Raw genomic sequence first — 25,213 nt, 5'->3', positions numbered from 1 at the left:
TGCAGGGCTTGGTTTCTGCACCTCTTCCTCTGCCCAAGGATGGCATGGAGTGGGGTGTGCTGAAGACAAAAGCAGGCACACTGCTTTGGTGTGTACCCTTCAAACCACTTTTCTCAGCTATAGTTTTGAGTAGCAGTGGAAGGGATAAGGAGATGTACCATATTAAAATAAGATGCACTCAGTGAACCAAGTGCACTCATGAAGGCTCTGGGTCACTGGGACTGGCACAAGAGCACACTGGGCAAGAGCACTGAGTTGCCGTCATTGTTTACACCCAATGTGTTGCATCACCTTGTGAAATGAAGGTGAAATGTGGACTGTGCATGATTAGTGAGCTAGAATGAGGCATGGGAACATACGAGACTCCTCCTGGGTCTATCACCATCCTCCCATGCTGCCTTGGTCAAGTAACTTGGCATAGTTTCCCTCAGCCTCATCCTCTTCTCTTTTTAGACCACCATATCTTCGTTATACCTCACAAAAACCTGTACTTTATCATATTTTTTTAAAATTACAAATATCAGTAAAGAACAATGCTGATCAACCTGGCTTGTTTTACGGTTTCCTAGAGGAAGTAGTTGGACAGGTCAGGAATCTGGAAAGCCCCCACACCTGAGACAGAGGGTTTCTCCTGTCCCCAAGCTGGGCTGACTGGGGCTGAAGCCAGTGCAGGGCTGGAGCAGTTGGCTGTGTCACCTGCCATGGTGAGGGGCTGATGGGTTTTGCTTGGCCGAAGCCCGGGGCTGGAAGGGGAAAGTTACATGAAATAAAAATGGTTTGCAGCCTGGCAGCTGCCCGTGTATCTTGCTTGGCCACGAAGGGCTCTTGAAACAACACACTGCTTTCCAGAGCAATGCCTCCAGACCTTCTTCTCCCAAAGGCCTGAGGAAATGGCACCTAGGATGCACCCTACACCAGGTGCTGGATGAGGGAACTGCACTGGTCACTGCAGGGCTCAGCATGCTGCAGTCTGTGCTGCTGGGTGTGGTGAGGGTCCTCTTCCCCTGGGCCCCTCTCCTGGCTGCCTGCAGGCTTTGTGTGCTCCAGAAAAACAGGTGCCTCAGTACCCTAAAAGTGGTTTTAATGCATTAATACCTTTTAGGCAGATAAGAAACCTCCCACGTCTCCGTCCACTCTAGGCACTGATGTGGCACAGCTTTTTGCTGGACCATTACTGAGAGGCAAAGAAATGCTAAAAAGGACCTGCAAAGAGCATTTTCTTGGGCAGTCATGAGCAGACCTCTGGTTTGCTTTCCTGGCTCTGGGTCTCTGCAGCCCCTGGGGCTCTAGTGGTCCCTCTACTTGGCTGGCACCGGGAACAAATGGGCTTGGGAGGAGCATATGTATCTTCATCTCCTTCTGGCTCAAATTTGCCTTTGGTATGGGGAAAAAAAAAAAAAAAGAAAAGAAAAGAAAAGAAGAAGAAGAAGAAGAAGAAACCAGGAAAAAAGCAACAAGAAGGGCTTTTATTGTGAAAAAGAGACTTTTCAAATGCCTATTCCCCCCCTTCCCAGCCTCTCCACTCCCCTCCCCACAGGGAGGTGGGTCTGGGATGAGCCAGAGTTTGAAAACTCACAGCTGAAGTTTGAAGGTTGTCCTCCCGCCCAGGGGGGAGCGGAGGCACCCGCTGGCGTGTGGTGACAGGAGCCCAGCAGCCCCTGGAATGCAGAACTGGCCAACAGGGGCTGTGCACAGCCCGGAGGGGCACCTCTGGGTGACAGCCCCCGGCTGTGATTAATGGCCTGGGGAGAGGAAGCGGGCTGATTAGTTGCTGGATATATATATAATTTTTTTTCTTTCATTGCTATTTTTTTTTTTTTTTTGGTGTTTTGTGTGTGTTCCTGGTGTCGCCTGGAAGTGCCATAGGCGGCCGGCGCCCGACTGAGGAGGTGACCGTGTGCCGTGTCCCTCACAGGCGGTGAAGCACATGAGGAGGAGCGCGCCGGCTGCTGCGAGACATGGTAGGATTTAGGGGTTTCCGTGCTGAGCTGACAGTGGGAAGCAATGCTGGTTTTGCCCCATGGGATGAGGTGCAACGGCGTGACCTGGGTGTCTCCATTCTGGGGGCAGCTTGTGCGGGACCACTCGGAGGGTCAGAGCATGGTGAGGCAAGCAAGGCAGAGAACCACTACAGCACTCTTCTGTCCTTAAAAACATTAGGGATGGATCAAGCAGATTGTAAGAATGCACTAGGGATGGACAGAGCAGATTGTCAGGGTGCCCCTGAAGGCAGTGCCTGGGGCTGCTGTAGCTAAAGCACTGCTGTCAGCAAGGGGGTAATTACACTCTCTCAGCCAAAACCCACCTCTTTTAAGTGGCCAGGTGGCACTGCTTCAGGCAGGGGAACAGCGAGAGGTGTAGGCAGCGAAGTGCAGATCACGAAGAGCCACTCTTTGCTTTCCATTTGTTCCAGACAAAGCACAGCACTTCCATCAAAAAGCCACAAAATCGACCAGTTTGGCAAAGGAAAACTTCACGTCCCTCCCAAGAAATGTTGTGCTTCCTCAGCATCAGAAGGTTTATCCACATCTGTAATGTATTCCAAACCGTAGGGTGGTGTTTCATGTCATCTAGTTTTAGTGCTCTAGTTTGGAACATCCCTTGGCAGACCCGTCTGAGCAGGCACACATCAGCTGAGCTGGGATAGACCCCTATGCTCCATTACCCCTGCCTCACCGGAGGAAAGGGAGGGTGTCATGCCAGGGAGTTTGCATTACCCCCTGGCCCACTGGGGTGGGGGGCTCTGTCCCTGCTTCACCACCTCAGCCCTTGCCAAGCTTGTGTTGGGCACTGGAAATCTGTGACAGATGAGCTGAGGAGAAGCCTGTGCTGCTGCCAGAAACTGGTCATTTGTGTTACTGAAGCATTTTTATGTCCTCAAGAGTGTCCTGATGACTCAGAGCTTCTCTGGGGACAATGCTGGTGTGCCAGCCTATACCCGAGTATGTGTTTTTGTGTGTGAGACACTAGTATTATGCCTTACACTTTCCTACAGTTTGCATAGGCTGCTATGGGTTTCTTAATGAACTTCAGCAGCAGGAAAGAAATGACAAGACTGGGGCTCATGTTACCCATTTGGGGTTTGGAGATAACTCCTCCCTGTAAAAGGGAAAAGCAAGGCAACTCTCCCCATAGCAGCCTTTTGTCTGCAGTAACATTTTTCTGCACATTTTTCTTCACTATGAAGCCTTTCAAAACCTGTACAGCCTAAGCCGGGTATCTGGTGTAGTGTCCTATGTGAGAGTGGGGTATTCACTTTTTGCCAGGATTTCCATTTTGGCTTGGCAAGGGAAGGTCTGCTTCTGCAGTCCTTTCGCCTTTGTGAGCTCCTGCATTGACTGCTTTGATTTTGCCCATAGTCTGGGTTTGCTCTTGGTACCTGTAGGCAGGGCAGTGGTGGTCATGAGGAATAAATCCAGGCTGTGCCCCCAGCTGATCATCTTGTTGCTTCATTTGCAGCAAAACCCCAAACAAAATGCTCAAGATGATTTTTGACTCCTTTCCAAATCACCGGGAGGGTGACCCCTTGCAGGAAGCCAGAGGGATGCCAGCTGTGAGCTCCCCTGTTGGTGTGGAGAGCACACCTGCAGCCGGCTCCTTGTTGGATCTGGTCGCCGCACATGCCCGACCTGCCACAGCAGAGAGTGCTGGGGGATGACTGCATCACAGAAACATCTTCTTTCTTCTGGCTTCACAATCTGCCAGCGAGTAGTTTCCAGTTGCTGTTGTTTGCCTAGTATGAGGCACCCTAAATGCAAGGGGCTGATTACACTGTATGAATCCTCTGGCACAGATTCCAGATGCTTCAATTACCCCTTCCATTGCCAGTGCTCAGTAACTCCAGTCCACCTGCAGCTACTTGCCTTGTCCTGAAGGAAAAGCCCCTTTCCTGTGAGCCTGGCTGCACTAGTGCTCATACCACATTTGCTTTTCTTGCTCATCCCATGGATCTTGCTAGGAGAAGAAGCAGGGGTGTCTGCCAGGAGGCTTTGCCCAGATTGGGGTGTGTGGGACACATGCAGCACTCAGAGCCAAGTGGCAAGCAGTTTTCTTCTTTTTTTTCTCTTCCAGATGTAATGGCTTAACAGGAGGAGAATAGGGTTACCTTTCTGCAGCTGAGGCCAGGGCTGGTATGAACAATTCTGTTTTGAAGAAAGCCCACAGGGCTGAAAGGCCCCGCTGTCCTCCTCCTTCTCCCTCCCCTCTGGAATCCCACAAATGCACTTTTCTGCACTCCAGGAAGCGAAAAACCTGACAGTCAGCTCAGGGAAACCCAACTGTCTGACTTGGGCAACCTACACTGAAACTCCAACAAGGGAATCCAGTGCTACTCCTTGCCAACACCCCAAAGTGGGATTTGTGAGCCCCCAGTGGGCACCAAGCAAGCATTCCTGTTCCCCGGTGGTGGTCCACCAGTTAGAAATGAAAACTGAAAATATGTGGATCAAAATCCCTCCTCCCCAAAATACAGAAAAAACATGACCCCTGGTAAAGTAAATAAAACTGAACCAAATGCCAAAATGTGTGAGAGTTTAGCAGCAGTCCAGGCACTCACAAGCAGGATTGGCAAGCTCATCAAGAGCAGGAGGAAATAAAATGTGATTTTATTGTAATGTATTCCTCCCCATATTAAATACAGACCAGAACACATGCAAGAGGGACATGGCTTTGTAGCACCTCTGCTCTTTGCCTGTTATGCTCAGAGCAGCTGCAGCAGCACAGCCCAGCCCTCTAGGGATGCCAAACCAGAGCTGGTGAGCAGCCCTGAGATGCAGCAAGAGAAGCTACCAGGGTGAAGGGAGTTGTGAGGAAAGGGGTCCATGGCTCCCACATTCCAGTTCTTACATCCCTGGGTTTGGAAATCCCAAAGGAGTTGGGTCCGAAGCTACGGTCTGTGGCTGGAACCTGCTGAGGAGCAGGACTGTCAGTTCCAGAATGCCACAGGAACAAAGCATATTCTTCTTCCCCAGAAGAAACTCGGGGTTGGAGGCAGTTTGTGTGGGGGACTTGAAGGGAAGGAGTCCAGCCCACGGGCCACAGGCTGCTGCCCTCCTCCAAAGCATCCCCTGTACAACCCCTCAGAAACAAAGGCAAGACTGTTCAAAATGAGCAGGGCATGAGGCGCAGATGTTTCACAAAGGCAAGCCACATCTGTTTCACTGGGGAAGGGGCCCCCTACTTGCTGGTTCAGCAGGCAGATGGGAAAGCTGCTCTGAAAACTTACAGAGCTGAGTGCAACAGTCTGGCCGGGAAACTGGGACGAGGGGAGGGGGAAAAGGGAAACCTGGCAGCAGCCTGCGCGGCAGTGGTGGAGTGAGGGAGCAATAGCCTCCCAAAAGTGCTACCTTCCCTCCTTGACATCCCTGCCAGGAATTTCTAAGTTGTGCTGCTCTCATGTAAGTGTGAGGGTTATGTTAGGGGAGTGAGCAGAGGGAGAGGAGGGAAGATGAGGAGGACCTCCCTTGTCCCGTGAGGATAGCAGGACAGTCGTGCATTCAGGGCTGCCCAGGTCCTCACTGTGAACATGAAATGCTGTTTCAGGTCCTCAGTGATCTGGATGATTTGGGTGCAGGTCGATATCACTTTTAGTGGTGAAAAGTAAGGGAAATGTTTGCACATGGGAATGACAGCAGACCTGTGCATCTCAGTGACGTGTCCTGAAAGTATGACATCAATCTCTTGGGAGATGTGTCTCCAAGAAGTAGAAGATCCAGCTAAGTTCAAGAATCTGCAGTAAAAGCCCTGACTCTGAACTTAAATAGGAGAAAGATAAGGCATCTGAAAGCTTTTAGTTTGCTTACTTTAAGCAGAAGTGTGGCATCCTGGAGACTGTTTATTTTTGTGGTGCTTTTTGTTGGCTTCTGGGATTAAACCGGAGTGGTCCTGAGCTGCAGTGTATATAGCACCAGGATGAAAAACTCCCTGTCCATCCCACACAGAGCTGAGTATTAACTGTCTGCAAGCTGAGATTTACATAGTGGGTGTGAGGAGAATTATGAATCTTTCCTTTTACTCAGTGAAAATCACATGATTTTGGGGTAAGGACGGTGTCATCACAAGCAAGTCCCTGCTGGTAATCTGCAGGGCTTTAGTCCACACCAGGTGCAGGACAAGGTGTGCGTCCCCTCTGGGTCCCCCAAGCAGCAGCCCTGACCTTGACTGCATTAGCTGTACCCCATGGTGTGGTGTCCTCCAGCCAAGTGCTGGCCATCTGTTTCCTTCAAGGTGTGTCCTCTGTCTCCTGCTCCAGGTCTTCCTTCTTCAGAGATACTGAACAGGACATCTGGGGTGCTGGGAGCGTTGCTGCTCTTGTAAGCTACTCCTGGAGAGGGCAAGGAGTTTGCAAGCCTGTGTTTCTGCTGTACTTCTTTGGCACATAACTCAACTGGGGGCAGAGAGTGCAATGGGAATAGCGCTGTTAAACTGAGCAGTTTACAGTTATGGCCAAAGAGTTTGTTCAAAATGGTCCTTTGGATGATGGATGTGTGAGAAGGGGCTATACTCGGCCTATGGATGTGCAGAGAAGAATCTCCAGGGCAAGGAGCCTCCCAAAAAACAGAAACAGTCAGTCTGGGTGGGTCGTTTAGAGGAAGAAACAGGACATTTCATCCCTGGGAAGCAAAAAGCTGGAGGGCCTGATGCAGGGCCTGGAACCAAGGACATGCCAGGTTATCACTAGAGAGAGGCTGTGGAGCTTGAAGGTTTCCAGGTTTTTATTATTTGCTGCCCCAAGGCCGTAGTGATAACTGGGAAGAATTGTGAAGGCAACACTGTTTGGGTTAAAGGTGGTGTGTTGGCATCATCCCTTCAATGTCAGTGCTCAGACTGAACGGTGCCAACACTGTTCCATCCATTTATGCTGCTGCCAGAGTGCTGCCCTCTGCTAGTGCAAAGCATGCTTGTCTCACACTTAGGCTATAAATGATCCCAGAAACTTTGCAGACTGTCCAAAATTTAGCAAAGTACAGCATGTTTTAAGGTTTCATCCCAGGCAATTTAAGTCAGTCATTTTCTAGTTTGGTTTTGGACATGTTGGTGGGGAGGTTTGTGTGCCAGCTCTGAAGACTTTGCTGATTCTGCAGGGAAGGACCCGGCACCATGTGGTGATGTGTCACATTTCCGTCTCCCCAGCTTCAGCTGACCCAATGTTTGCTGTGACTCTGTTTCATAGGATTTATGGGAGCAATCCTCTTTCCCACTTTCTCAGTGCCTGGCTTGAGCTGGGTCTGGAGAGTGTGGCTGGAGGAGCACCTTGAGCAGACAAGGTAGCAGGCATGGCCCACCTGCCTCATCCCTGTCCTGTAACCAAGCAGGATGGTCTTCAGGGTGTCTGCAGAGTGCCAAAATATAGTGGGGTCATGGTTCTTCGCTCTGGAAGGGCATTTTTGAGGAAAAACCCCTTCATCTCTGGAGGGAAAAAGCCCAGACACAAAGCTGGTGTGGGTCTGCTAGGAATTTCAGCTATTTTGATGGATCATGAGCCAGATGAAGGGCTGTCTTATTCTTCATGCCCCATGACGATGTGAGTGTTGGTGGAGCTGTCCCCATGTGCTGGGGAACACAGCAGACCTGTCCTCCTGGGGAGCCACTCTGAGCCAGAACTACCTTTGGGACTGGCAATCATCATTTAATAGCTGTCCTTAGTAAATTCCCACTCTGCCAGCCATCTATCTTTCCTGAGCAGGATAATATAGGAAGGCACTTGAAGGATGGGCGACGGACACTGCCAAGCATTTCCTTCTGCTCAGACTTACCCAGAGTCACTCCGGGGATGGAGAGGTTTTTTCTCCTTCCATGTCCTCATTACAGTTATGGGTCTCCAGCCCACATGCTGGGCCCTTAACAAACCAGAAAAACCTCCTGCACAATATGAAAAAGAGGAGGCTGATCCAATCCCAGATTGACATGCCCGCTCTCCCATTGCACCGGGAGCTGCTGCGAGCACCATGTGTGGGTGCAAAGCTCTGGAGACATTCCCAGAGGTGGGGGGCAGGCAGAGAAGGTTTCCCACTTGTTTTCCAAGCAGTCTTTGTTAAAATTGGTCACGGCAGGCTGCACCTCCTGCTGCCCAGGCGGTTTTGCGGTTCATTGGGCGGGCAGGGAGCACGGAGCTGGGAGGGTGAGCACAGCCCTGTGTGTTGCACCCCCCCATGCAGAATGCACCCAGATAAATGCACAAGCCTGCCTCTAACCTGATAATCATCATCAGCAGGTTGCCTTTGGCAAAGTCCTCTGAGCTTGGGAGTCTAGGGCAGGCAGGTGGCCAAGAGTGACATGGCAATGGCTGAACCATCCTGGCTCCTTTGGGCACTTCTTTGGGATAGTGGGATTTACTGCTGAAGAGGTCTTGCAGTGCCGGTGCAGGGGTGAGAGGACTCTTGAATGCCAGAGGAAAGCAGGAATCAATCCAGTTTTCAACAGCCACGTATTTCTGTGGCATCTTTCTAGTCTCAGGGCTGTTTCTTACATTCTTGGATAATGAAGTTTGGGGTTTGTTTTTCTTTTCTTTCAAGCTCGACAAAGCCAATTTGATGCACTTTGAAAAGAAATTGAAAACAGGCTTCTCTGCTTCAAATTCTGCCAAGGTTCAAGCGTCCTGGGAATACAATGTCAAGGATAACCCTCCCCCACCTCACCTTCAGCTAGACTTAGAAAGTTTTATCTCCTAGCATCAAAGCTGCACAGCTCTCCACTGTGTCTTCAGAACCTGGGCTGTGCTGTATGTCCCTCTGATGAGTGAGAATACATATTATTTACTTATTGGCATCCTGGAACAAGTAGTACCCCTCTTAAGCCTTTTTATGGATTTTGCCTGCTAGGAAAAGGACCTAATTTCTGGCAAAGACATGCTGTACTGTCAGTATGTCAGCCTGGAAAAGCAGAGCTGTACGTATGGTTTGCATTTCGGGCTGAATCGAAGCCATAGCTTAAACTGCAGCATTTTTTTTACAGCATGGGCTCAGAGAAAGACTCTTTGGAAAAGTATTTACACAGGATTGTAAATACAGTATTATTTATGCCACGTTTTATCACCTAGGTTATTGTTAAATTTGTAATATCAACCGCCAGAAACAACACAGAGGCTGTTCTTGCACCTTTTTTGTTTCTTTTTGTTGTTGATGTGGCAGGGAAACCCTGAAAGGCTCTGGGAAAGGGAGCCTGCCCTGGCCCTTGCCCAACTTCACAGCCCAGGGTTTCAAGTTCAGGGTGGGAAAGCAATGGGGCTCTAACTTGTGATGCCCAAACCTGAGCTCACTGACAAGAAAGACAAAATGGGTTTGGACAATAGTGATTCCTTAACCACTTGGACTGTAAACTGACTTGACATTAAAACCTCAGCAATCATTGCCATCCATTTGGCATACTCTGCTTTCCGGCTGTGGGTTAAAAAGGATTTTTCCTGCAGTGTTTTGAAGATTCTCCATGTGGCTCCCACATGCATTCTCTCCCCAGGATACTAGAATTTTGCCAGACAAGCTTTTTAGATACCCAGAGATGGTATAAGCAACCAGAGGGTTATTATCAGCTGGATAACAAAAACATTCACCCTGAAAATCCTTGTGCTGAAGAAAAGGGTTACAGGGGTTTTTGGGCCAAGTGGGATTGGCTGTGTCTCTCCAGATGGGTGGGACAGGGGAGGTGCTGGGAAAAAATGCCCAAGAAAGCACAGATTGGGAAGGGACTTGGCTGGATTCGGATGGGAATACTGAGATTTACAGTTAGCCCTGTCGTTTGGGATTGATTCCATAGGTATCACTGCTGCTAATTCAGTGTACTTTGAGGCCAGAGGAACAGATTGTTAGGCACTTACAGTGATGACTTGAAAGAGTGTGGGTATCAGGATACCAGGCTCAGCCCTTTATAGGCCACAGAGTTATTTTACTATGGTTAAACAAGGATTTAGACACTGCACCTCCCCTAAACTCTTGCTCAGGAGGCCAGACATGGATTGCAGGTGTTTGGGAAAGAATGTGTGTCTGCACTCTGCAGAATTTGCTTGAAATCTGGGGCATGGAGGTTTTGAATTGCTGAACTTGGGTGTTGCCTGTGTCACTTGGCATTGGCTGTGGTTCCACAGCAATTCGTTATCCCATCCAAGTGGGAGAGAGCTGGGGATGCATCACAACCAGCCTCTTGACAGAAGTCCTGCTGCCCCTCAGGGTGCTTAGGGGTGCTCATGCTCATCCCCTCCGCAGAAAGGCACCTAAGACAATAATTTAGCCATGTAGTTTGATGCCTGGTACAGTTAATGCCAAGCTGCTGGTGATCTAGGACAGGACATCCCTCTTTGAACAGTCTCACCCTGGGCTAGGTCCTTTCCACTCTTGGAAGAGATAAAGCAGAGGTTCCCTGGCAGGTCCCAAAGCCCTGTACCAGACAGCCCCTGGTTCCTGGCAGAGGCTGGTGTAAACCTCTGCCAGGTGGTGTAACCCTGTCTGAAAAATGGATTCGGCCCAGCCGATATATTTTGCTGCACTACATTGTGTTTCTGGGAGAGAAGCAATTAAGCCAGAGCTATAAAGCTGAATCACTCCAAGTGCACCATCAATAGCATTTATAAACTGCATTAAATCTGCTCAGTTGTTGAAAGGGAGGCATGGAAGGAACACCCCTATGGTTGAGGCCAGTGAGTTGGTGGCTCCCCTTACCCACCTCAGCTGATGCAGTGTCTTTGCAAGGGATGTGGCCCCTCACCAGGGGGCTGTCTGAAGCAGTCTCCCCAAGCTGAGGACATGAAACCTGGTGGATTTCAGGATAGGGCTATGTCAGCTCATAAGCTCATGCACTGGGGTCACCTGGGACAGCTGCTTGTGGGGCAGGAGCTGTGCTGGTGGTGGGTCCCTGTGGTCAGTGGGAGCCTGTGGTCCTAAAAGCCCTGGGGCTGGAAATGCTTTTGCTTGCCCAGCTGCTTTCTGGATGTCATTCTGGCTGCTGGCTCTCACCTCCCCAGCTTTTTAGCTCTTTTTTTCAAGCTTTTCCTCTTATAAACAGTCTTTTATCCCTTCTTTGGCAATATATTGTCCTGCTGTGTCTGCCATGGATATGCTTGTGCTTCCAAAATAAATAATTGGAAAAAAATGTATCCACTTGACCATTGCCTTGACTTCCAGTGTGGGTTTGAGCTGCTTGGAATTGCCTGCTGAAAGCAGAGAAATGGTGCCAAGGTGCTTTTTGTGACTCCAGCCTCCTGAAGTGTCTGAGGCTGCCCAAACCCAAGTGAATGACGCATGGATGCAGCGTGGTCCAGGGACTGTATTGGCTTGGAGAGTGTCACAGTGCTGCTGCACCACTGCCCTCTACCTCAGCCTAAATGTGAATGTCCTGTGCTTAGGGCAGCCCCAGCTGTTTAAAGGCAGTTCCTTAGTGCTGGGAATACTTTAGGTTTCATATGTAGCATAGATTGTATCATGGACTCATAGATGGGTTTGGGTTGGAGTGAACCTTTAAGATATGTAATTTGAACCCACCCATCATGGGCAAGGACACCTTCCACTAGACCAGGCTGCTCTGAGTTTCATCCAATCTGGCCTTGAACACTGCAGGGATGGGGCCTCCACAGCTTATCTGAGCAACCTGTTCCAATGCCTCAACACTCTCCCAGTTAAGAATTTTTTCCTAATATCCAGTCCAAACCTCTCTTTCAGTTTAATGTCCTTTTCCCTTGTCCTGTCACTCCACATCCTTGTAAAAAATTCCTCTCCAGCTCTCTTGTATGCACAGCTCCGTTTAGGCACAGGAAGGTGCTGTAAGTTCTCCCCAGAGCCTTCTCCAGTCAGAACAACCCCAATTCTCAGCCTGTCTTCATAGGAGAGGTGTTCCTGCCCTCCAGGAGTTTGCACCCCTTTTATTGAAACATAACCAGTCACAGGTCTTTACTGACACTTGGAGCTGCCTTGCTTTTGCCAGATACAGCGATGGGCAGAGCTCCGGAGTTCTTGTCTCAGCACACATGGAGAGATCCAAGTTATGGGTTCAATGTGCAACCAGAATAGGAACCAGTGAGGGTGCCCAGAGTAGAGTCCAAAAAATAAAACCTCTTAGGAACTGGAAAGTGTTCACATCTAGACAGGAATTTGTTCTGGTTTGGTGTTTGTTTGTTTTTTTTTTGTTTGTTTTTTTTTTTTTTTTTTTTTTTTTTTGTTTCTTGAGTCTTTAAAAACGAAATATTTGACTGTGAAAACTTAATTGCCCATAAGGTCATCCTATACCTCCGCACTGCAGATATGGCAACCTCTGTGTGGGGAGTGAGCCCTTGAGCCCTTGCTCTGATCTGCTTCTGAAGGGACTGCAGCTAATTTCTGGCACAAATCATGGCACCAGCCATAACCCTCCTGCTGCAGCGCTGTGGAACGCCTCTTGCAGGGATCACACAAGCAGAGGGGCTGCTCCTCTGAAGCAAACCGTGCCGAGGCCTCCGCCTGCAGTAACCCTCCGGCATCACTCCCCCTCTCTGTCCCCGCAGGCCCAGCGACCGTGGCGAAGGACGGGGATGAAGCCCCCAGCGCCGGCAGCCGTCGGGGTGCTGCTGGCCCTGGCCCTGCTGGCCCTCATGCACCTGCCCCCAGCCCCGCACCATTCCCTGCTCCCGCTGCCGGCCGCGTCCCCGCCGGGACCCCCGAGGGCGGCGGCCGCCGCGCTGTCTGGAGGACAGGCCTACGGGAGAAGGCTCCCCGTGCCCCGCACTCACCGGCGGCGGCAGGCCCCTGCCCGGAGCAGGAGGCGGCGGGGGACGGACAGGGACGCTCCCCCATGGCTCTCTGCTGACGACCTCCAGAAGATGCGGCTGCTGTCCAGGGGGCAGGTGGTCTCCAAAGCCCGTGTCCCTGCCCATGGGCAAGTCCTGCGAGTGGGGCTGCGTGCTGCGGGGGATGCCAAGGGGGATGTCTCCTCAGCCAGCCCAGAAGACTGCCAGGATGGGCGCTGTGGGCTCATCAAGCGGCCCGGGGACCTGTACGAGGTGCTGGCCTTCCACCTGGACAGGGTGCTGGGGCTGAACCGCAGCCTGCCCGCCGTGGCCCGGCGCTTCTCCAGCCGCCTCCTGCCCTACAGCTACACCGACGGCGCCCTGCGGCCCATCATCTGGTGGGCTCCTGACCTCCAGCACCTGGAGGATGCCAACAATGACCAGAACTCCTGTGCCCTGGGATGGCTGCAGTACCAGGAGATGCTGCAGCCACGCAGACCGATGCTGGTGGCCAGGGATGCTCCCTGCTCCAGCATCCCACATAGTGAATGGAGCCGCCTGGCCCTCTTTGACTTTCTTCTCCAGGTAGGGTTGTGGTGATTGAGGCCACCTGTCCCATCAGCTGTGGCACCTGGGTTCCCCTGCACCTGCAGCTGTATTGTCTGACCGTGGTCTCCTTCTGAGGGTTCACATAGGCTGTGGTTTCTTGGGATGTATTTTCACTCATCAGCTGATGGGGAGCACCAGAAACTTCGTGCCAGAAGCACTTTGGCCTGAATATGGTCCATGCTTGGGACTTGCAGGGGAAACACAGGCAGCTTGTGGTGAGTCTGTCCTCATGTGGGCGAGCTTTCTGCTCTTCATTTTGTGCTGGCAGAGGCTTGGGACGTCCCTAGAGACATCCCTAGGGCATCCCTTAGGGATAAGCAGCATGTCTTGCATCAGCCTCATCGCATTCAACTCAGGGATGTGCTGCTGGCATTGGAAATAAGGAGCCCTGCCTTCGACAGCGCCGCCTTCCTCCTCCTCAGCATTAATAGCACTTAATCTTCTGTCTGGAAAATCATACCCTGCTGCTACAAGGGATTACAACAGTATCCCAGAGAGTTATCAGGTCTTGGAGGGCAGCTGTGAGGAGGCAAAAGGGATTTCTGTTGAGAAAAAGAAAGCCTGTTTAGGCACCTGGGGGCTGGTTATCAGACAGGAGAAAAGTGCCTGAAAGGACAAGTATTAATACAAATAAAGAAAGAAAGAAAAAAACCCAAACTACTAAAATATGTTTTCCTTATTCTTGCTCTTTTTTACAACTATAGCTGGCAGAGGTGGAGCAGTTCTGGCTGGGCTTGAAAATATTTTAGCTGAAACAACCAGAGAAATGAGAAGATTAGCCAATCCCCTTCCCCACCCCAGGCCAAAATACCACTGAGTGCAGTGGAAAGGCTGAGACTGCAGAAGAAAGTATCTAGTTCTAAGGAGAGCTCCTCCTCAAGGACTCAAGCAGTGCAATGATAAATTCAAGGGCAAACCACAGGTTGTCCTCAATAATTCTAATGGAATCCTCCCATGCAGAAAAGTCACATAAAGAGGATATTATAGAAGTGGAGTAAGATCTTTCAGAAATGGCTTTAGCATCTTACACCTTTGCTGGGGAAGAAGAAGTTGTGAGATTTGAGCCCTGTTGTACATTGTCATTGAAATCTTGGTAGTTTTCTTCAATTGCTCTTAAAATTTGGCTTCTTCTATGTTAATTTATCTTGGTATTTGCCATAAGGGTACCCCCCCACTACATGCAAAGTTTTACTGGGGGAAAAATGCAGAACCTGGTAGAAAAGGGGCAGCTGCTGATGACTTTGTCCTGCATTTTAAAGAGGGCCAAAACCAAATGAACTCTGCAGCCACATCCCTGCCCTGGGACACCCTCTTGCCAGTCAGAGGGAGAGCAAGGAAACTTAAGGGAAGCCATCCCCCAACGCTGAATGAGAATTGGGAAAACCTATCAAGGGGATGCCTCAGGATGGGCATAAAAGGGCCTGAAGGTGAGCTTCTGGTAGTGTTTCAGCTTGGATGGGAGGTGTGGCTCATGTATTTATGTTCTTGCAATAATACCAAGATTCCCATGAATTAGAGCTCTTTAAGTTCTGGAAACAAGAAATTATTACCAAAAAATCAGGGGAGGGCCAGGGGAGGGAAGGCTTGTCAGCATGTCAGGGCACTTTCAGCATCTCCACAGCCATCTGGTCCCTTTCCTGGGGCTCCACTTGGACACCAGATCTGCCTCCACGTCACACCTCTGCGGGTTCAGCACCAATCCACCTTGTTTTCACAGGTGCTCGTGGGCGGGTGAGTGGAGCTCTGAGCCTATTTAATGTCTCTGTAAGTTCTCTCAGGTTGTCTTCACCTTCTGTGCAGCCTGAAAAATAACATAGCAGGTGAGAGAAACTGGCGTGCTGAGCTCTCTGGTAGGCAGACTGAGGAGATGTGTGGAGGAAATGTGATATTTTGTTCTGTTTGCATGTGTTTTGTGACAAGACGCTCAAGCACTTTTTAACCAGAGTGTCTCCCAATGGAGGAATACTGACCTGAGTGCTTCAATAAACCTCAGGAAACAGAGAGGTTTAAGGGGCTCCAGTGTGAGACTAATCCTTCTTCTCAAAGAGTTATTAATGGAATGGCCATGGAGATCACAATTTGTGTTTCCCTGCAGCATCTTCTCCAGTGCTTGGTCAGTGTTTGGGTTCAGACTGAACTCTCTGTCAAAGCACAGCCAGTAATTGGTAACTTGTGCTAATTACCAGGGTAAAGGGAATAGGCAGCCACTGTGGGTCACTTGGCTTCTGTCTCATTGTCACCTGTAGATCCTGTCTGGCTCACCTGAGATCTGCTCCAGCCCTCCCAGTGGCTCCAGGAGCCTCTCTGCATCCTGAGCCCTGCCTCCTGGGCTGGCATCAGCAATGCCAAGCAAATCAGCAAGTCCGACATTTTCATGCTACAACCAGAAAGTATATTTATTTTATATTTTATATATATTTCATATGTATTTAAAGGAGCATATATATGTAAACAGGCCTGGAGATCGGTAGGAGGTGGGGTGGCTCCCCTACAGGGCCATGTCAACACAGCCATGGGAGATCTGTTGGCAACCAACAAGGTCCTGTTTGCCCCACAAATCACCCCAGAGGATGTACCAGCTGCTCCTGACAGAGCTGAGGAAGCTCCATAAATACTGAGGCTGGGTCTGACAGAGATTTATGTCTTTTAAAAGCCCATCATTCCTCCAAGGGTGTGGAAACACTGGAAGTTGTCAAGCAGCTCCAGGGTTTCTGCAGGGAACTGGGATGGGAAGCAGGAGGTTTGACAGCCTGGATGACGTGGAGCCTTAGCAGCACCTGCAAATGATTAAACACAAATGTAGCTAAAAGGAGTCACCATGGCCCAACTTAAATGTCAGACATGCCCTGCATATGCACAGACTGCTTTTTCCCTTGCCAATACTTTTCCATTCATCTTTCCGTTGAGAGCTGCTCAGGTTACTGTAGGGATGCACGAAAGGTTGCATATGTGACAGGAACCAGATGAAACCATCATACAGAACACCAGCACTCGGAAAAATAAATTCTTCTTGAGGTTTCAGACTCTACGTTTCCCTGGGTGCTTTGTTGGTTTTTTTTTAATTCAGTCATCATCATGTACATCTTCCCTTCATTTCAGCTGGAAGCACAACCCTTTCACTCTGTGCAGATACAGAATGTGGAGGTACCAGTTATCTGAACTCCATCAGAAAAGCCTGTCACCATCACCTTTGTCATCACCTTCTTCATGCCAAAGGGGTTTTGCGTGTGTGCTTCCATTCCTCTCACTCACCAGTTTTCCATGGCATGTCTCCTGAGGATCCCTAGAAATGTTGTATTTGCCTCTGTGCAAGAACAGCTCACAGCAGGACGTCCCCATCCCAGGCACATGTCCCTGCTAAGGTCCCTAAATGTCTCCTGCAGGTTCATGACCGCCTAGACCGCTACTGCTGTGGGTTTCAGCCTGATCCCTCTGAGCCCTGCGTGGAGGAGATGCTCCATGACAAGTGCCGGAATCCAGCAGAGCTAGTCCTGGTCCACATCCTGGTATGTCTCCCTGCTGTCCTAGGGCTGTTCTGGGGCTAACATGAGGTTACCTGGGAGGCCCTTCCAGGTGGTAGCAAAGGGAATGTAGGTCCCATGGTGATGCTGGGTTCCTGGTGGGAGGTACGCCCAGGCATGGAGGGACATAGACATCGGCATCTGCTTTCCCCCAGATACTCTCAGGTTTTCTCACTGCACATTAAAAAGGAGCCTAAACCCCCACAGTGGTGACTGCATTGAGTGAACTTCTCCTTCCCTTCGTGCTGGCAGGTCCGGAGGAGCGCGCCGTCCCGCCTGGTGTTCATCGACAACGCGGGCAGGCCACAGCACCCTGAGGACAAGCTCAACTTCAGGCTCCTGCAAGGCATAGACAGGTAGGAATGTGCACGTGCCAGGTGAGGGCTGAGCTGGCACACAGGGGATGCCAGCAGCCTTGTGTGTGCTCACCTTCTTGCTGCTCCTTCCCTCCCTGATGGGGCATCCCACTGAATCGGGGCCATCTCCCACCAGAACAGGGTGGGCGGCTAGGCTCACAAAAACATCCCACGTGCCCCTCCCCTGAAACTAACTCTTTATTCTGCTCGGGGTGGCTGATGGCAGGCTCCAAAGCCTATTTCCCCTCTTTAATTGGCAGCTGCACAAAAATAATGAATAATCAGGTATTTCAGCATTTCTTGCGCCATTGCCCATGAGGCATTTTGGTATGCTAGAGGCCTCTTGATTTGGAATTTGTCTGAGTCCGTGTCTGCTGGAGCTATCCCACATGTTCACCGTGGGTAGAGTTTTAAGTAGAAGGCTCCTTGTCCTGCATTCCTCGGGGTAGACATGCATTTCGTCTTGAAGCATCTTTGCTCGAGTGCGCCGCTGCTCCCTTACTCTGTGCTCAGCTTTCCCTGGATAAGCCCTTCCCTCCCTGTCCTCCCTGCAGCTTCCCAGCGGCGGCGGTGGCTACGCTGCGGTCGGGCAGATTGCAGAGCCTGCTGCTGGACTCCCTGCGCCTGGACCGGGAGCTCTGGGAGAGCCAGGGGGGCGCCGAGGGGCTGAGACCCCTGCTCCACACCATTGACAGGCGGGCACAAATCCTGCTCCGCCACATCCAACAGCACAACCTGACGGTGTTTGAGGAGTCGCCGCCCTGAACCGACCTCCGGCGGGCTCACAGTGCCTGCCTTGCCTGTCCCAGCAACCATGGAGGTACCTCGTGCCCTCGGCATGGACCGTGTGAGGCTCTGTGCTGGTGCTTGGCTCTCCACGAGGTGTTTCCCCTCGTCTTGTAGGATGACTTGGAGAAGCAGATGGAATCACAGGGAGTAGGAAAGACAGGGAGGAGATGTCTCCTAAGACAACCCACAGCTGCTTGGGAAAGGCAGCAGTCATCAAGTTCTGGTCTCGGCATGGATTTTCAAAGGAAGGGCACATCCGTGAGGGTTTTTGGGTGCCTTTACTCACACACACACACACACAGCAGCTATGAAAACGGGAGACTTGGACAATTGAACAGCTGACAGACACCCTGGAAAGAGTTAAAGAAGCAGTGGAAGCCTTTCCGTGGCTTATACTGGCCTTTTTTATGATGCTTTCACTAATTCAAAAACATCCTGGACAGAGAGTCAGGGGGAAAACAGAGGGTAGCTTTCTAAGTGGATTAAACAAAGACAAGACACTAGAGCTCAGCTCTGCCTTTCCCCCTGCAGACGAGATGTGTGCCTGAGAGTGAATGTGAGCCACTGCCTGAAGCTGAGACTAGGCAGGACCTTGGTGCCCAGCAGCACTGGGCAGCAGCTGCCCTCACATAGCCCATGGTACCATCCCCACCGGGAGCCACATGCTGTGTGCCATGTGCCATGATCCATGCATGTGCCTTGGTGGGCCTAGGCTGCTGCCAATGCTCTCAGTGTCAGATTTGAAGATTTAAATCTCTCGTTTACTCTTTCCCTTCACTGTCAGCGCTTGCAAAACGACCCCACTTCTGAAAAGCACTCCTGGCTGCTCTCTTGTGCATGACTGCATGTAACTCTTCCCCAGGCTTGCAGAAATAAGTTTTAACAAAAATGCCAGGCTATTTTAGCAGAAGGCAGTCAAGCGCAAAATGCTTTCTGAGCAAGCTGGCACCTCCAGCAGAGCCCATCCTGTTCCTGTCACCCCTCAGGCTCTTGCCCAGCAGCCCACTCTGATGAAGAACAGCAGCATCCCAGCTGGGCAGTTCCTCAAGTTTCAGGGCTGAGAGATAATTCAAAACCAAAATGAACAGGAGGCAAAAAGACACAGGGATGGGCTCTGTCTTTCCCCGCAGTGTGTTTCCCAGCTGAGGCATGCAGTCAGTGTTTGCCTGGAGCAGTCAGTTCCTGGCCTGTGGGTTTATGCTTCTCCACCAGAAGGCTTTGTAAAGGCCTCCATTTCTCCAGTGTTACAGGCAGAGCATCCATGCTTCAGGCACTCCAGTTCACTTGTGCCTTTGGAAAGTCTCAGTGAAACTGGCATGGGTACCCAGCTGCACCATGGTGCAGCTGTCCCATATCAATAGCTTTGGAGAACATGGCCACCCATGCAGTGGGGGAGGAAAAGCTGGATATGGATACCTTGCCTGCTCCATCCTTCTCAGTACAATGTCAGTTTGAGAGCCTCCAAGGGGATGCTTTAACACCCATGCTGATAAGCACAGGCAATTACCTTTTTTCCCCTTTTCCCTCTTGCTGAAGAGAGGATGAAGCAAGACGGTGGTGACATGAATCAACAAGCAAGCACGAGTGCTCTCAGGAAGCATCAGCACTTGGCATCTCAGGCACAGCAGCATCCAAAGTGCCATCAGCTTGCTCCTGGAGTCCTGTCCTCCAATTTGCCAGGGAGAGCCTTTTCCTGAGCACTCTCTCCACCCCATGAATTATCACCCCATTTACTGTGCCTTGAGATGGATGACAGTCATGGAAACCCTGATAAAGCCTGAATCATGGGGATTTATTACTGGGAGGTGAGCTTAGCTTGTAAGCTTGAAAGAGAACAAAATAACTCATCCTGTGTCCTATGAAAATCCACACCCAGGCATGGCTGTGTAAGAGTAAAGGATATTAAATGCAACATAATTAGATCCAAAAAATGTGCTGGGAAAAACTGTGAGGTAACAAGAGCGTAAGTTACGATGTACAGCATCACTCAGAGTCTTGCTTTTTGTCATGAAAGTGAGATATTTCATTAAAGGAGAGGTTTTCTTCCCATGTAAACCAAGTTCTCACCGAGAATCAAGAGACAGGTGGGGGCTCTGTGCAGTGGTCAAAGCTGTGGACATTGCTGAGCTGGACCAGCAGCTTTTGCCTTGCCTCTGGTTGCATCTGCTCGACCTAAACTTTGCACAGGGTAGTGGGGGTTTTTTTGCATTTCTTTGGTTGTAATGTGAGTTTGCTGGCTAAACACATGTGGGAACATCTGTAAGCAGTTATACATGTGAATAAAAATCCCTCATGATTTAACAAAGAGCCATGTATGGATAAATGAGAGAAGCAAAAGCCAAGATCTTGCTGAGACTGATCATTATTCCTCTCTAATTAGTCCATTTTTCCATGGGCTTGCCTATATAGCCAGTACAGGCTCTGAACAGCAGTCATGGCTGTTCCGAGGAATCCTGTGGACTGCTTGCATCTGCCTTTACCATGTTGTGTTGGGTTTGGTTTGCTCCAGCTATCAACGTGTCGTATTTCCTATCATAAACTCACTTTTATGGTTACAACTACTATACAGTTATAAATATTCATATGGGGCCATGCTTGACAAACTAGGTTTCATCTGAGCAGGGATGCTGTTTTACCAAATTTTACTCTACATCACCAACACTATGGATCGTGTTGGGCTGTGGTCGCAAAAAAAATGGCCGAAGCTGGCTGCAGGATGGCTTCGTCTTTTAAAAAGCAGTAGCAACAGATAAGGAGAGAAAAAAAAAAAAAAAAGAAGCAGTGGAGAGACAAGGACTCCTTGACTGGGGGAATCCCTGCGGCACCCTTCTGCTCACCCTTGGCACTTTGGAATGTGCTCCAAGAACAGTATTTGCGGGCACGCACCTCCACGGAGCTCCGCCAGGAGGGAGCTGCTTCATTCCGCAGTGATTCGAGTGACGTGATCCGTGTTTAACAGCTGTCTGGCTGTGCACAGCCTTTCAGCTGACAGAAAATAGGGCTGGGGGTTGAAAGGCAGGGGCCAGAGTGGCTCCAACCTGCCGAGCACACACACACACACACACACACACGTCACTGCTCCTGTTCGGTCTGATCTTAACCCCCCAAAGCTGGTGGTCCCCAGCAGCCTGCTCCAGTGCTTTGTCGGCCTCACCCACTGTAAACTAAATGCACATTTGCTGCACTTCTTGAGCTGGACACAGGACACAGGACATTAAGTAGTCTTTTCTGCAGCCCAGTATGGACCTCACAGAGCAGCCTCAGCAACCACTGAACCCACTCAGTGGCCAGGGGTGACACCAGTGGGGTGGCACTTGGATATGACGTGATGACCCACCCTTGTGCTTCCTTCCCCTTAAGGGTGGGTTGTCACAGGTGCCCCTTAGAGACCCCACAGGGTGTTCTGGAAAACCCACCCAACCATCCCCGTGCAGCACAGGGGAAGCGTGGGCTGACTGCTGCCTGAAAGGCAAGAGCTAGCAAGTAAATCCAAATTCGTTGTTAAATCTCTGGATATAAAAATAATCTGGCTTTTAGAAAGCTATTTATTAATGCTTTCAGTACTTACTTAAATATTTATGCGAAAAAGGGGAAAAAAGTCTGCTCTGACATAGGACTATTGTTGTAGCAATGGTCTTTGAGATTAATGGAAGTAAATTAGCCTGATGTTTTATTTACATCCAGAAAAGCAAAAGATAAACTCTCCTTGTGATGGATTTTCTTCATTAGCTGGGCGAACGCCTAAGGTACAGCTCTTGACATTGTTTCTTCCATGTGGTTAGACAAACAGTTTATCAAAAGAGTATAAAATTGTCAGGAAAAGAAGCAGATAAATGGCCAGTAAAGTGAAGATCATTGAATTTATGATATAAGTAGCAGTATCACTGGAGCTCAAGAAATGGCTTATTAGATAACCACCATGTACACACACAGGGAAGTGCTGAGCCCCCCCGGATCTGCTGCATTGTTGGTGGTTCTCAAATCCCAGTGGGGTGGTCTCCACATTAAAGCTTCACCTCCCTCCTCCTTCGCTCCAAACCCCTTTAGGTCTGGGTTTATTATGTAACTCTCTCATTTGAGCTTGTGAACATCTGATTTCCTTCCAATTAAAAACCCCTAAGACTTCAGAGAAGATAACCTTGTCTTCTGTCTGTGCTGCTGTAACCATTTCTGCAACCTGCTTTGTCAGTTTTGGCTGCTTTTACACCAGGGGTAATCATGCCAATATCAACAACAATAATGTACAGGTCTTATGATTCTTTGTAAAAAAAATCCCCCAGCATTAGCAGCTTATGGATCCCATATGGCTCTTGCAGCAATTACCTCTGGAAGGATAATTACCTGCCAGATAAGGCAAATGGAAGAAAGGGGACAAGGAACCTGGGAGAAACTAAGGAAAATGGAAGAAAGGAGACAAGGAACCTGGAAGAAACTAAACATTCCTCGGGATGGCAGAGGGGCCATGTTTATGGGCTCCTGAGGTCTCTGCTCTGCCAGACATGGGCTCAGGTTTTCAAGCTTCAGAGGAGGGATTTTGGGTACAAGGACAACTAAAAACCATTAATTTAACTGGTCTCATGAATCTTGGTGTCTGAGTGCTGTCTCCAGCAGGTGGCATTGGCTCGACAGGCTGTCTTTTCCCAGTGCTTGCCAAGACCGTCTTAAAAGTTTCATCTCTGGATTGGCAGATTTCAAGCTGCTAAAGCATCATTAAATCCCTAATTCCTTTGCAGCCTAATCCGCCCAGCTGTACTTTATATCTCTTCACCAGCTCCACCTTTCCCCCCGCCCATTACTCTCTTTCTAACAAAAATCTAGATTTATGGAAGCAGAGCATTGCTCCGTGCTGGGAGCAAGACAGAGCAAGTGGCTGCTTGAAGAACAAAATGCCACAGCACCCAGGGCTCTTCCCATCCTAGTGTGGACCCAAATATGGATCCAGGTGCACAGCACCCACAGGAGTTTTGGACTGAAGATCTCAAGTGGTGGTCAAGTCCAGGAGATTTTCCCTAGAGCTATTTTGGATAGCTACTGCTTTGGTAGGATTGTCTCTGTTCCAGAGAACTCATAAAGTTCAGGACATTTTGAGCAGGTCCTGCAGCTGTCCCTGGGATGGATTTTTAAAGATGCATCTCTTAGAGCTGTGTGCATCCAACGAGTAGATAACAAAAATCCAACCATGCTCTGGGGCTTTGAAATCCAGTTTGTAAGAAATGTTTGTCCAGTTTGTGCAAATGAAGTTTGTAAGCAAGGCAAGCCAAAGATGGGAACAGCCTCTCCCAAACAGGAATAGTTTTCTACCCCCGCACTATCACCATGTGGTGCTTGGGCATTTCCGTGGGATTTTTAGCTTTGCTCCTGACTGAAGGACTTGTCTCACTTTTCCTGCTTTTCTGAGCTGAGCCAGTTTTTATTTCCTGTGGCCACACCCAGCATCACTAAATCAAGAGATGATGTGGGTGCAAAGGGATTTCTTGCATCTGGCACCCTGGGGGCCCTCCTGGGACCCCCTGCTGCCAGGTACAGGCAGGGTGCCACTTGTGCCCCCATGCAAGGGGTGGTGAGGCAATGCATGTTCCTCCAGCTTCTGACCATGTCTTGGGTTTGGATACAACATGAGCTTTTTTCTCCTCTTCAGTCCCTGTCCAAGTTCCAGGGTAGGCAGTTGGACTCACCATTTTACTTCCTTTTGGGATGGGAGGCTGTAGGTGGTGATGTCTCTGCATCACCAGGCAGGAGAGGGGAGGAGAGGCAAGGACTGAGACATCAGCACTTTTCTTTCAATCTGTTAGAGGTCTTGCCAATGCCAGGAACTAGTATGTCAGTCTGCAGAGGTATTAACGCAGCAAATGGGCTGCCTGGCCTTTCCCCAGGCGTCTGGAGGAGGCAGCCTGTGGTGATGCCTTCAGGAAGCACCTGAAAGGAGTGGGTGAAGATTTTTTTCCCACTAGGTGCTGGGAAAGCAAACAGAAATTCTCCATGGACAGTGGTGTTCAATCCTGTCCCCAGTCAAGCCAGAGGAATATAGTGGTATTCATCTTCATTCATATTTCAAACCAGGTACAGGGAAGACCCAAGGAAAACCTGAGCCCTGACTCTGCAGAAATGGAACAGGATGTGCCCATGCAGGGGTATTTCCCTAGCAAAAGGTGAGCATGACTCCATGGTGCTGCTGGCCAGGGTCTCTGCTTGAGCAGGTATGGTACCACCTCTTCCAGTCCTGCTTTTTGAGTGAGTTTTACTCCCTTGGATTTAATGTTTGGCTGTATCTAAGTAGGGATGGAGTTTTTATTGAGGACGAGGTGAGTGGATAGAGTGGCGCAGGCTACACTGTAAATGTTGCTGTATTTTTGCATGTGTTTGGTTTTAATTGCCCATTCTGGGCATCTGGGAAAGCTTGGAGTAAACAGAGCATGTTACATCCCAGGGCTCATTATGTACATAAACAATTGGAAGTTTATTGCCTTGACCTTCCCTGAAACAAGTTCTTGGCTCCTTTTTCCCCAATCTTAGGGAAAAAAACGGGATCTAATAAGCTGAGCTGTGGATTTCGGCTTCTAGGTGCCAAGAAGATACCAGGAGGCTGAGATTGGCCACAATTGGGACAAATCTTTTTTAATGGCTTTTGTTCAGTTCACTGGGGTCTGCCAGCTCTGCTCCTTGCCAACAGTAAATAGTCTGAGAGAAGGGAATTGGTGATTATATTAAATTTAAGGCAATTCAACATGGTTTTACTTGGTTTGAAGTATAGGGGAGAGGTGGTACAACATCTATGCACAGAATGGACAGGTTAGGTCAGACACTTCTTGCTTTATTACCTGAGCATGAAACATGGCATCACATGGCAAGAGCCACAATTAGGTGTTTGGGAAGAGGTCATCCTGCCCATTTGAGCTGAAGTTGTAAACTAAGAAGGCAGAGATCAAAGGCTTCTACCCGAGGCCAGAGCAATTCGCTGAAGAGCTTAACTGGAGGGTAGCACTCGGTGCCCATGTGGGGGCATCATGTCAGCTGCAGCCTCTTCCAGAAATGGGAAACAACCAACGTGTGGGAGATATCTCTACTTCAGCTGGGCATGGCCTTTTCAAGCCTGATCATGGTTCAAGAGGTGGGGAGAAAAAGCTCCAAAAAGGCACAGCCATGCTTCCATGGTGACAGCCCCTGGGTGAGCAATGTGGCTTCACGTCTGGGGCTCCACTCCAGCCCCACCCCAGGCTGCAGAGAAGAAAATCTGCTCAGTCCTTCCCTGCCTC

At 49.8% G+C, this 25,213-nt stretch overlaps 1 protein-coding gene across 1 annotated transcript; it reads left to right on the top strand.

Moving 5' to 3' along the window:
* Positions 1–2,025: 2,025 nt before the first annotated feature.
* GASK1A (golgi associated kinase 1A) lies at positions 2,026–18,255 on the top strand. Its single transcript, XM_066324249.1, has 5 exons — positions 2,026–2,103; positions 12,464–13,270; positions 16,678–16,800; positions 17,068–17,171; positions 17,726–18,255. Exons 1-5 carry the CDS (start codon positions 2,026–2,028, stop codon positions 17,934–17,936), a joined length of 1,323 nt encoding a protein of 440 aa, XP_066180346.1. The 3' UTR covers positions 17,937–18,255.
* Positions 18,256–25,213: the final 6,958 nt, after the last annotated feature.

Source organism: Sylvia atricapilla, chromosome 1 (assembly GCF_009819655.1).
Source record: "Sylvia atricapilla isolate bSylAtr1 chromosome 1, bSylAtr1.pri, whole genome shotgun sequence".
In the NCBI taxonomy this organism is placed as follows: domain Eukaryota; kingdom Metazoa; phylum Chordata; class Aves; order Passeriformes; family Sylviidae; genus Sylvia; species Sylvia atricapilla.
Note: the sequence above shows the minus strand (reverse complement) of the source record. Positions and strands in the feature narration are given on the sequence as shown.